At 67.3% G+C, this 11,350-nt stretch overlaps 1 protein-coding gene across 1 annotated transcript; it reads right to left on the bottom strand.

Annotated features, from left to right (window-relative positions):
• Positions 1 to 1,100: 1,100 nt before the first annotated feature.
• Positions 1,101 to 5,487, bottom strand: LOC118659597. Its single transcript, XM_036315814.1, has 6 exons — positions 5,279 to 5,487; positions 3,078 to 3,220; positions 2,389 to 2,815; positions 1,983 to 2,097; positions 1,773 to 1,898; positions 1,101 to 1,695 (listed from the first exon to the last, which is right to left on the bottom strand). Exons 1-6 carry the CDS (start codon positions 5,485 to 5,487, stop codon positions 1,432 to 1,434), a joined length of 1,284 nt encoding a protein of 427 aa, XP_036171707.1. The 3' UTR covers positions 1,101 to 1,431.
• Between the last annotated feature and the right edge of the window lie 5,863 nt (positions 5,488 to 11,350).

Genomic DNA, 11,350 nt, shown 5'->3' with positions numbered 1-11,350 from the left:
GCCGGCCTGTCCGTGGAAGCAGGATGGCGTGGCCCCCACCCCGGGCCAGGGCCTGGGTGGCCTGGCGAGGGAGGAGGTGGGTTTCTCAGGCCCTTGCATCCTGGGCTGGAGGGGCCTGGGGGGAAGGGGCTCCCTGGCTTTCCTCTCGGCCTTTATCTGGAGCAAAGGCATTTCCTGGCTCTGAGCACCGGGAGGGGCCCAGGACCCCAGGCTCATTTCCAACAGCTGCTTCCTCATGTTCCAGCGCTGCCCCGCCAGGGGCCCCAGCTGGGAGGCCTGGGGCTCGGAGCAGAGCGCCCGCCCGCCCAGTCGGGAGGCCCCAGCCAGGGCCTCAGTGCAAGACCCTCCGCTTCCTACCTCCTGGTTCCCCTCACCTCCCCCATCCTGTCCCCCATCCTCCCCTCCTCCCCCTCCCTCGACTCTTCACTCACCACCCCCTCTGCCTGCTCCCTCCCCCTCTGCCTGTTCCCTCTCCCTCTGCGGGCCTCCCTCCTCCTCTGCCTGCTTGCCTGCCTGCCTCCCTCCCCCTTCCTATCCCCTGCCCCCCTTTCTGCTTGGCTGGCTGTCACCTGGCTATTGAGTAGCTCCCCCACCTCGGAGCCCCAGGCCGCTGAGCAGAACCTCATGTCTGTTTTGTGCCCCCCTCCCCGTAGCCCCCAGCTCCCCCACAGCAGTGTGAGCGGGAGGGACATCTCTGTGTCCCTTTGAGTTCAAAGCCCCCCAGCCCCTCCCCATCAAGCCCACTGCCCTAAGATGAGGCCTTCAGGATGGGGGGCGGGGGGGCGGGGGGAGGCCTCGGGTGTCGCCCAGGAGGCACTTGTATGGCAGAATCAAGCTTCAAGAGACTTGGGGGGGCCCCACCTTCTCATGACAGAACTCCCTTCTCTTCATCACCCCTCCCTGCAGGGACCCCTGGTCCCACAGCCTCGCACAAGTCCCACCCACTTCATAGGCCCTGCTGCTGCCCACACCACTGTGTGACCCCCCACCCCCCTGTTTCCTCTTGTTCTCTTATGTTCCCTCATGTGCCCCCGCCCGTATGCCCCGTTCATGTGCCCCCGCCCACTGCCACGGCGCAGGGAAGACACGCGGAGACCAAGTGCTGGAACGGATTTATTGATGATGCCAGGCTTCTGGTGAAGCCTGGTGAGGAGGGACACAGGCAGGATGGTGCACAATGCAGTGCTAGGTGCTCCTGGTGGGCGGAGCGTCCAGACTAGGCGAGGGGGGGGCAGGGCCCCACACACTCTGCCGCACCCAGCACCCCCAGTGACGGAGGGCGGGGGCGCTGGGGCGGCACCGGCCCGAGGAGGCCGGCACACTCGGCAGTGGCTCACGCACACGCTCACGCACACACTCACGCACACGCTCAGAGACTCGGGGCGGTCCAGGACCCCAAACCAGTGCAAACGACTTATAGTGCAAATTGAATCAGGGGGATGGGGGGGACGCGGAGTCCCGGACGCTGAGCCTGCTGAGCCAGGGACAGAGAAAGAAGGAAAGGAGGGAAAGGAGACAGGAAATTCTGAAAAGAAGGAGGAGAGGAGGGTGCTGGTGCCGGGCGGGCGGCTGGGGTGGTCTCCAGCCCTCGCTGGGGCGCAGCCAAGATGGTATCGCCCGCGGGGGCAGGTGCTGCCGCGGGAGCTGCTCGAGTCCGGTGGTGCTGGTGTCGCTGATCTCAGTCCTTTGCTCTACCTGTCGACAGAGAGACAGGGCTGAGGGTGGGGCCAGGCTGGGAGGGCAATGCCTCCGGACCGGGCACCCACGCTCACCTTCGCAGCCGATTCCTGAGACGGGTGGTTAGTGGTTCCAAGTGCAGCATATTCTTGAGTCAGAGCTAGAAGGACTTGAAGAAGTCCGGGGTCCGAGGCCCAGGCGTGAGCTGGGTAGCACCATTTCTGCAGGGGAGGGGGGACGGAGTGAGTGCCAGCCCTGGCCCTGTGCCACCTGCCGTGCGGGGGGTGGGGAGCAGGGGTGCTCACCTTGTCATCTTGAGGGTTCTGAGGTCCCGAGGCCAGAGTTGTGTGGGCTCCTCCGGAAAGCAAAGGACAGAGACCAGCTGGGCGCTGCGCTCCCAGGGCGCCAGCCAGAGATGTTCTACAAGAGAAAAGACAGGTCAGGCGTGAGGTGACACCGCTGAGGGTCTGGGAGCCACGCCCTGCACCTGCACTGACCAGGAGGCCAGGGCTCCGCTCCCTTCTCGCCGCCACACCGGACCATGTCATGTCGCTCTCAGCACACCTCCTGGCGCCCGGCCTCCGTGGCTGGCAGGCACGTTGTCACCCCGCTGAGACCTGGCTAGGAGAGGCAGAGGGCGCTGGTTAGTGGCTGGGCAGAGGCCGCGGGGGGCGGGGGTCAGGCGGAAGGGCGGGCAGACCGGACGCTCACCTGGTCTCCGATCCGAACGCGGAGGCACCGATCCCTGCTCCGTCACCGCCCGTAGCCCGCCTTGGCCACGGGCTCCGGAGCCAGCGCCCGCCTCGCTCGCTGCCAGGCCGCTGTGCCGCGCCCCTGCTCGCGCCCTGCTCTCCCTCCCCCCCTCGCACACACGCCGCCCTGCCCGCCTCTCCTAGTCTGGTCCTGCCTGTGTCCTTGACTCCCCCGGATGCTGAACTGTCTATCACGCCGTCCCAGGGGCCGCACGGAGATGCACGGTGTCGCAAAATCACCGTGGCCTCCCCGTGCCACCCCCGGGTCGCAGTGCCACGTGGAAACGGCGCCCACGGCGGGGCCCCGCAGCCTCCTTGCTGCCGAAATCTCTGGAGCTCACACCTGTGCTGCCATTCCCTCTGGTGACGTCCCTCTGCACTGCGCCCTCATTCTCGTTCTCCTGCCCTCGAGGCTCCGGCGCGGCCATGACGCCCGCCGGCCGGAGCCGCTCCTGTGCCTGCTCCTGAGTGAGTTACAGTGGGTGTGGTAGCGGCTGGGGACCCTGCTGAGTGAGCCCCCTGCTCATCCTGTCCTAAGTGACCGGGCCTGGAATGTCCGTGCAGGTGGTGGGCTCCTGCGGGCCCTCTGTCCTCGCCCTCGCTGGCAGCCCCTCCTCTCGCTCTGCCCTCTGGAAACACGCTCTGCACCTGGGCGGGCCCGCGGCCCCCCAGCCTGCGCGGTCTCGGCTCCCCCCGAGACGATGTCGCCTGTGCTACCGTCTGCCTTCCTCCTGCCGCTCTGCCGGGCGGGCGGCCGCTTCTCCTCACGGGTCCTCGCTCCCCGGAACCTCCTGGTTGCGGAAGGCCAGGGAGGCGAGGCCATGAGGGGAAGGGGACTCACCTGCCCGGCAGACCGCTGTCCTCAGCTGCCGTGGCTGCCAGCTACTCCTCGGCCCAGGCCCGGCGAACCCCTCTCCAGCTCCCCCGTGTCCACCAGCCGCCACGTCCTGAAACCAAAATTGACCGGGATGAATGCCTGGCTCCCCCTTCTTTCCTCTGCACCCCTAGCTGAGCCCTTCACACCCCACGCCGCACTCCTGCGGCGCGTCCGGGCCCGCCAGCCCCTCCGATCCGTGGCCGCTCCTGCCAGGCTCCAGAGTTCCAAGGTGATCCTTGGCCCACGCAATCTTCCCACCCCAGTTCCCCATCTTCCCCTGGTTTCCCCGGCTCCCCCGCTTCCCTGGTTACCCCTCGGCTCCCCCGCTTCCCCCGTTTCCCCCGTTTCCCCTGGGCTCCCCCATCCTACCCCCACCCCCACCCGCGCCCTGTCCCGCACCCTAGCCCGGGCTTTTTCTAACAGGGCTGGCCCCGCCCAGAATTCCCGCCCCAGCGCTGCCAGCCAATCAAAGCGGAGACCGTTCTTGGGGCCACCGCCAGGCCCACCTCCAACTGGGACGGTCCAGCGCACGTACCTCACCCCATCGAAATTCTCCAAAGACAGCTCCCCGCACCCTCCCCTGGCAGCCCCGACACAGCTTGGCATTGTCCCCAAACAGCCCCCTCCGGTTGAGACAGGGGTCCCGCGGGGCTGACCGCGCAGCCCGCTCCCACCGCCCAGCCCTGGTGGGCACCACACTCGTGCACAGGGTTCCCGGCGGAACCGCGGACATGGGTGGCACTCGGAGCCGCTCGGCTGCCTCCGTGTTAAGACCACACGCTCGCCCCCAGGCCCTGGGATCCACGGGGAGCAGGCGGTGGGGAGTGTGGGTGGGCACCAGGGCTCCGCGGGGCCAGGCGGACAACCCGTCGCCCGCTCACGCGCCAGCTCCCTGACCGTGGTTTTGGCTACAGTGGTCCTTCCGCGGGGCAGCCTCCCGTTGCGGGGCACACGGGTCCCCCCACACTCCGTCCTGTGGACGCGCACACCCGCGGGGCCCCACGGCTCCCAGGTGCACACCGGGACGGCACCCGCAGGTCACGGCTCTGTCCCCACCGCCCCACACGCTCCCGCCCGCGGCTCCGCCGGCTGAGGAACAGAACAAAGACCCGAGCTCTGAGTCCCGCCGCTCCCCGCCCGGCTGTCCCAAGCGTGGAGCGCCCGTGGCGCATGGAGGGGATTGGAGTCCTGTGCCCACACGGTGTGCCCGCCACGTCTAGGCGTGGGCACCACAGAGAGGGTCCCGCCTGCCGGAGACCCGAAACTCAGCAGGACTCGAGGAACCTCTGAGAACCTCACCATGAAGTGGGGGTGCCGCCCGCCAAACCTGACCCCAGCCTCTGTCATGGGTGAACCCCGCATTGACTGTAGAAAACCCCAGACTTAGCCCTGGGTGGACCTCAACATGAGGACGAGGCCGATCCCCACAGTTGCCCGCAAGAGGACCCCAACCCAGAGCCTCGGCCGGTGCTGCCACCTCGCGGCCACGGCTGCCCCCACACCTGCCACGGATCTGCACCAAGCAGAGTGGCGATCCGCTCGGGGGTGGGCGCCCACACCCAGGGGGAGGACCCCCAAATCCTGTGCTCAGCAGGGTACCCCCAGGACCCCGCGCCGCGAGCGGACTGTGGGAAGACCTCGGAGACCGAGGTTCGCGGCGTCCGGGCTGGGATCGCTCGGGGAGTGACAATCGCCTAAGTACTGCCTTTCTCCCCACGTCACCTCAGCCGGCCCTGACTCAGATGGGGTGTCCGGGGGTGGCTCAGACAGGCACCCCGTCTCCCTAATGACTCTCACCGGCCACCACGGCATCAAGTGTGAGGGGATCTGGGACATTGCACGATACACGAGATGGGGAGACCCGGGAGGCTACACAGGCGAACCCTGGTCAACTGTGGGCAGAGCGGGGACACTACGTGGGGGACGCAGAGGGGACCACCCAGGCGGAGGCCACGGGACATTGGGTGCGCACCCGGGGACAGAGCGCGGCAAACCCGGCACTTTCCGCGGCCGCACCCTCAGCAGCCCGCGGCGCCGAAGTCTGAGTCGGCACTGCCACCTCGCGGTCACCGCCGGCTGCAGAACCGCCGCTGCTGGGCGCCGTGTGGGCCGTGCAGAGGGCCCGTGGGCATCGTCCAGGACCCAGGTGGACGAGCCCGAAATGCCCTTGCGCTCAGCCATGCCGCCCCAGGACCCGGTGCTGCCGCGGGGCGAGTGCGGTCGGCTACCTGCTGAGCTCAGGCTCCCTGCCACATGGGCTATTGTCCTGCCCGTGCCACCCAGGGAAACGAACCCGATTCCCAGTGTCACCATCTCCCTGGCCTTGGGGCCACGGAGCCACGCTTCTCGGGTGCCCTGGGGATTCCACTCCCAGTAGCGCGTGGGCTCCAGGGCAGACCCAGCCGGCCAGTCAGGAGGTGCCACTCCACGCACAGTCCCCAGAGCGCGGGGCAAAGGGCTGCACCCTCTCAGCACCCTGGCCCCTCAGGAACCCCAACTTTCAAGGACACCCCAAGACCCTGGACTCTGATGCGCCCACCTAGGCGGCTGCGTGGCCCTCAGCAGGACCCTCAGAGGCAGCAGAGGGAGGAGTTGGCACACCCAGGTCTTTAGCATCTCAAACACCTGAGCATGGAGATGCTAATGACCGCTTAGCGCCCGAGGCTCTGAGTCCTCCCCTTGGAGGCAGATGCTGGGTCAACCAGAGGCCCAGATTTGGGGGGCAGGACTCAGCCCAGGACTTGGTGGCACATCCTCCTTTGTCACCTAACACAGAAGTTGCGAGTTCCACGCCACGGCACCGAGTACCACGGAGGCGTGGCCGTGGCCGTGGGGCTGCGGGGATGGGGTTCCGGGGCTCAGTGAGGTCTCGGGGAAGAGACCCGCTTCCCACATGTCCCTTGTGGACACTGTCTCAGGCCTGTGCCGACCTGGGTCGCAGGACCCGTGAACCCCAACTTTGCCGCCACGTGTGAATCGCGGCTGCCACCTCGCGGCCACGGCTGTCTCCACACACACAACTGATCCGGCACATTCAGGGCTGTGACCAGCACCGGGGTCTGCGCCCAAAGCAAATAGAGGCCCTGAGATTCTTCTGTGCTGGACAGGGCACCCCCAGGACAAGTGCCACGTGCGGTGGGCCGCCCCTTGTGGCCGAGCGCCACGTCCTCCAGACATCGGGACCCCTCATGGCCCCGGGTATTTCCTCTGCTCCCTTCAGTGTGCAGCCTGGGGAGGCTCAGACGGGCCCCCATCTCCCTGACGACCCCTGTGAACCTCAGGATATCTGGCCTGGGCAGACCCGGGAGAGTTCGTGGTCGAACACGGGAAACCACGCAGGAGGACGAGGGACATTGGGTGGGAGGACCCGGGGACACGGCGCGGCAAACCCGGCACTTTCCGCGGCTGCACCCTCGGCAGCCCGCGGCGCCGATGTCTGAGTCGGCACTGCCACCTCGCGGTCACCGCCGGCTGCAGAACCGCCGCTGCTGGGCGCCGTGTGGGCCGTGCAGAGGGCCCGTGGGCATCGTCCACGACCAGGTGGACGAGCCCGAAATGCCCTTGCGCTCAGCCATGCCGCCCCAGGACCCGGTGCTGCTGCAAGGCGAGTGCAGTTGGCTACCTGCTGAGCTCGGGCTCCCTGCCACGCGGACTCCCAGGCACACGGGCTCCTGTCCTGCCCGTGCCACCCCCGGACACGGGCCCCCAATAACCAGTGTCACCATCTCTCCCTGGCCTTGGGGCCATGGAGCCACGCTTCTCGGGTGCCCTGGGGATTCCACTCCCAGCAGCGCGTGGGCTCCAGGGCAGACCTAGCCCGCCCGTCGGGAGGTACCACTCCACGCACAGGCCCCAGAGCGCAGGGCAAAGAACTGCACCCCCTCAGCACCCTGAACCCCTACCTACAACGACACCCCAAGACCCTGGACTCTGATGCGCCCACCTAGGCGGCTGCGCGGCCCTCAGCAGGACCCTCAGAGGCAGCAGAGGGAGGAGTCGGCACACCCAGGTCTTTAGCATCTCACACACCTGAGCATGGAGATGCTAATGGCCGCTTAGCGCCCGAGGCTCTGAGTCCTGGCCGTGGAGGCAGGAGCTGGGTAATCCAGAGGCCCAGGGTTTGGGGGTCGGGTCTCAGCCCAGGACTTGGTGGCAGGTTTTCCTTCATCGAGTGGAAGATGCAAGTTCCACACCACGGCACTGAGTGCCACAGGAGTGTCTGGGGCCGTGGGACTGCGGGGCTGGGGATCGGGGCTCAGTGGGGGTTCGGGGACGTGCCCCGTTTCCCGCATGTCCCTCGTGGACACTGCATCGGCCTGGGCTGACCTGGGTCGCGGAGCCGATGAACCCCAACTTTTGTCGCCACGTGTGAGTCGCGGCTGCCACATCGCGGCCACGGCTGTCTCCACACACACAACTGATCTGGCACATTCAGGGCTGTGACCAGCACCGGGGTCCGTGCCCAAAGCAAGTAGAGGCCCTGAGATTCTGCTGTGCTGGATGGGGCACCCCCAGGACCAAGTGCCACGTGGGGTGGGTCGCCCCTTGTGGCCGAGCGCCACAGCCTCCAGGCGTGGGGACCCCTCATGGTCCCTAGTATTTCCTCTGCTCCCACCTTCAGTGCGCAGCCTGGGGAGGCTCAGACGGGCACCCGTCTCCCTGACGAACCCTGTGAACCCCAGGATATCTGGCCTCGGCGGACCCGGGAGAGTTCGTGGTCGGACACGGGACACCACGCAGGAGAACGAGGGACATTGGGTGGGAGAACCCGGGGACACAGCGCGGCAAACCCGGCACTTTCCGCGGCCGCACCCTCAGCAGCCCGCGGCGCCGATGTCCGAGTCGGCACTGCCACCTCGCGGTCACCGCCGGCTGCAGAACCGCCGCTGCTGGGCGCCGTGTGGGTCGTGCAGAGGGCCCGCGGGAATCGTCCAGGACCCAGGTGGACGAGCCCGAAATGCCCTTGCACTCAGCCATGCCGCCCCAGGACCCGGTGCTGCCGCGGGGCGAGTGCTGTTGGCTACCTGCTGAGCTTGGGCTCCCTGCCACGCGGGTTCCTGTCCTGCCCGTGCCACCCCGGGACACAGCCCCGCGATTCCCAGTGTCACCATCTCCCTGGCCTTGGGGCCACGGAGCCACGCTTCTCGGGTGCCCTGGGGATTCCACTCCCAGCAGCGCGTGGGCTCCAGGGCAGACCTAGCCTGCCAGTCGGAAGGTGCCACTCCACACACAGACCCCAGAGCGCAGGGCAAAGAACTGCACCCCCTCAGCACCCTGAACCCCTACCTACAACGACACCCCAAGACCCTGGACTCTGATGCGCCCACCTAGGCGGCTGCGCGGCCCTCAGCAGGACCCTCAGAGGCAGCAGAGGGAGGAGTTGGCACACCCAGGTCTTTAGCATCTCAAACACCTGAGCATGGAGATGCTAATGGCCGCTTAGCGCCCGAGGCTCTGAGTCTTCCCTGTGGAGGCAGGAGCTGGGTCAACCAGAGGCCCAGATTTGGGGGGCAGGACTCAGCCCAGGACTTGGTGGCACATCCTCCTTTGTCACCTAACACAGAAGAAGCAAGTTCCACGGCACGGCACTGAGTGCCACGGAGGTGTGGCCGTGGGGCTACAGGGATGACCCAATCTGGAGCTCAGAGGGGGCTCATGGGAGTATCCCACTTCCCACATGTCCCTTGTGGACACTGTCTCAGGCCTGTGCCGACCTGGGTCGCGGAGCCGGTGAACCCCAACTTTGCCGCCACGTGTGAGTCGCGGCTGCCACCTCGCGGCTACGGCTGTCTCCACACACACAACTGATCCGGCACATTCAGGGCTGTGACCAGCACCGGGGTCTGCGCCCAAAGCAAATAGAGGCCCTGAGATTCTTCTGTGCTGGACGGGGCACCCCCAGGACAAGTGCCACGTGCGGTGGGCCGCCCCTTGTGGCCGAGCGCCACGTCCTCCAGACATCGGGACCCCTCATGGCCCCGGGTATTTCCTCTGCTCCCTTCAGTGTGCAGCCTGGGGAGGCTCAGACGGGCCCCCATCTCCCTGACGACCCCTGTGAACCCCAGGATATCTGGCCTTGGCGGACCCGGGAGAGTTCGTGGTCGAACACGGGAAACCACGCAGGAGGACGAGGGACATTGGGGGGGAGGACCCGGGGACACGGCGCGGCAAACCCGGCACTTTCCGCGGCCACACCCTCGGCAGCCCGCGGCGCCGATGTCTGAGTCGGCGCTGCCACCTCGCGGTCACCGCCGGCTGCAGAACCGCCGCTGCTGGGCGCCGTGTGGGCCGTGCAGAGGGCCCGTGGGCATCGTCCATGACCAGGTGGACGAGCCCGAAATGCCCTTGCGCTCAGCCATGCCGCCCCAGGACCCGGTGCTGCCGCGGGGCGAGTGCTGTTGGCTACCTGCTGAGCTCGGGCTCCCTGCCACGCGGACTCCCAGGCACACGGGCTCCTGTCCTGCCCGTGCCACCCCCGGACACGGGCCCCCAATAACCAGTGTCACCATCTCTCCCTGGCCTTGGGGCCATGGAGCCACGCTTCTCGGGTGCCCTGGGGATTCCACTCCCAGCAGCGCGTGGGCTCCAGGGCAGACCTAGCCCGCCCGTCGGGAGGTACCACTCCACGCACAGACCCCAGAGCGCAGGACAAAGAACTGCACCCCCCCAGCATCCTGAACCCCTACCTACAACGACACCCCAAGACCCTGGACTCTGATGCGCCCACCTAGGCGGCTGCGCGGCCCTCAGCAGGACCCTCAGAGGCAGCAGAGGGAGGAGTTGGCACACCCAGGTCTTTAGCATCTCACACACCTGAGCATGGAGATGCTAATGGCCGCTTAGCGCCCGAGGCTCTGAGTCTTCCCTGTGGAGGCAGGAGCTGGGTCAACCAGAGGCCCAGATTTGGGGGGCAGGACTCAGCCCAGGACTTGGTGGCACATCCTCCTTTGTCACCTAACACAGAAGAAGCAAGTTCCACGGCACGGCACTGAGTGCCACGGAGGTGTGGCCGTGGGGCTACAGGGATGACCCAATCTGGAGCTCAGAGGGGGCTCATGGGAGTATCCCACTTCCCACATGTCCCTTGTGGACACTGTCTCAGGCCTGTGCCGACCTGGGTCACGAAGCCGGTGAACCCCAACTTTGCCGCCACGTGTGAGTCGCGGCTGCCACCTCGCGGCCACGGCTGTCTCCACACACACAACTGATCCGGCACATTCAGGGCTGTGACCAGCACCGGGGTCTGTGCCCAAAGCAAGTAGAGGCCCTGAGATTCTTCTGTGCTTGATGGGGCACCCCCAGGACAAGTGCCACGTGGAGTGGGTCGCCCCTTGTGGCCGAGCGCCACAGCCTCCAGGCGTGGGGACCCCTCATGGTCCCGAGTATTTCCTCTGCTCCCACCTTCAGTGCGCAGCCTGGGGAGGCTCAGACGGGCACCCGTCTCCCTGACGAACCCTGTGAACCCCAGGATATCTGGCCTGGGCAGACCCGGGTGGGTTCGTGGTCGGACACGGGACACCACGCAGGAGGACGAGGGACATTGGGGGGGAGGACCCGGGGACACGGCGCGGCAAACCCGGCACTTTCCGCGGCCGCACCCTCAGCAGCCCGCGGCGCCGATGTCCGAGTAGGCACTGCCACCTCGCGGTCACCGCCGGCTGCAGAACCGCCACTGGCTGGGCGTCGTGTGGGCCGTGCAGAGGGCCCGTGGGCATCGTCCAGGACCCAGGTGGACAAGCCCAAGATGCCGTTGCGCTCAGCCATGCCATCCAGGACCCGGTGCTGCCGCAGGGCGAGTGCGGTCGGCTACCTGCTGAACTTGGGCTCCCTGCCCCGTGGGCTCCCTGGCACACGGGTTCCTGTCCTGCCCTCATCACCCCAGGACACGGGCCCGAGATTCCCAGTGTCACCCATCTCCCTGGCCTTGTGGCCACGGAGCCACGCTTCTCGCTTGCCCTGGGATTCCACTCCCAGCAGTCCGTGGGCTCCAGGGCAGACCCAGCCCGCCAGTCGGGAGGTGCCACTCCACGCACAGACCCCAGAG

The sequence above is a fragment of the Myotis myotis genome, unplaced genomic scaffold (genome assembly GCF_014108235.1).
Source record: "Myotis myotis isolate mMyoMyo1 unplaced genomic scaffold, mMyoMyo1.p scaffold_m19_p_61, whole genome shotgun sequence".
Lineage (NCBI taxonomy): Eukaryota > Metazoa > Chordata > Mammalia > Chiroptera > Vespertilionidae > Myotis > Myotis myotis.
The sequence above is the reverse complement of the archived record's forward strand: the minus strand, read 5'-3'. Positions and strand labels throughout refer to the sequence as shown.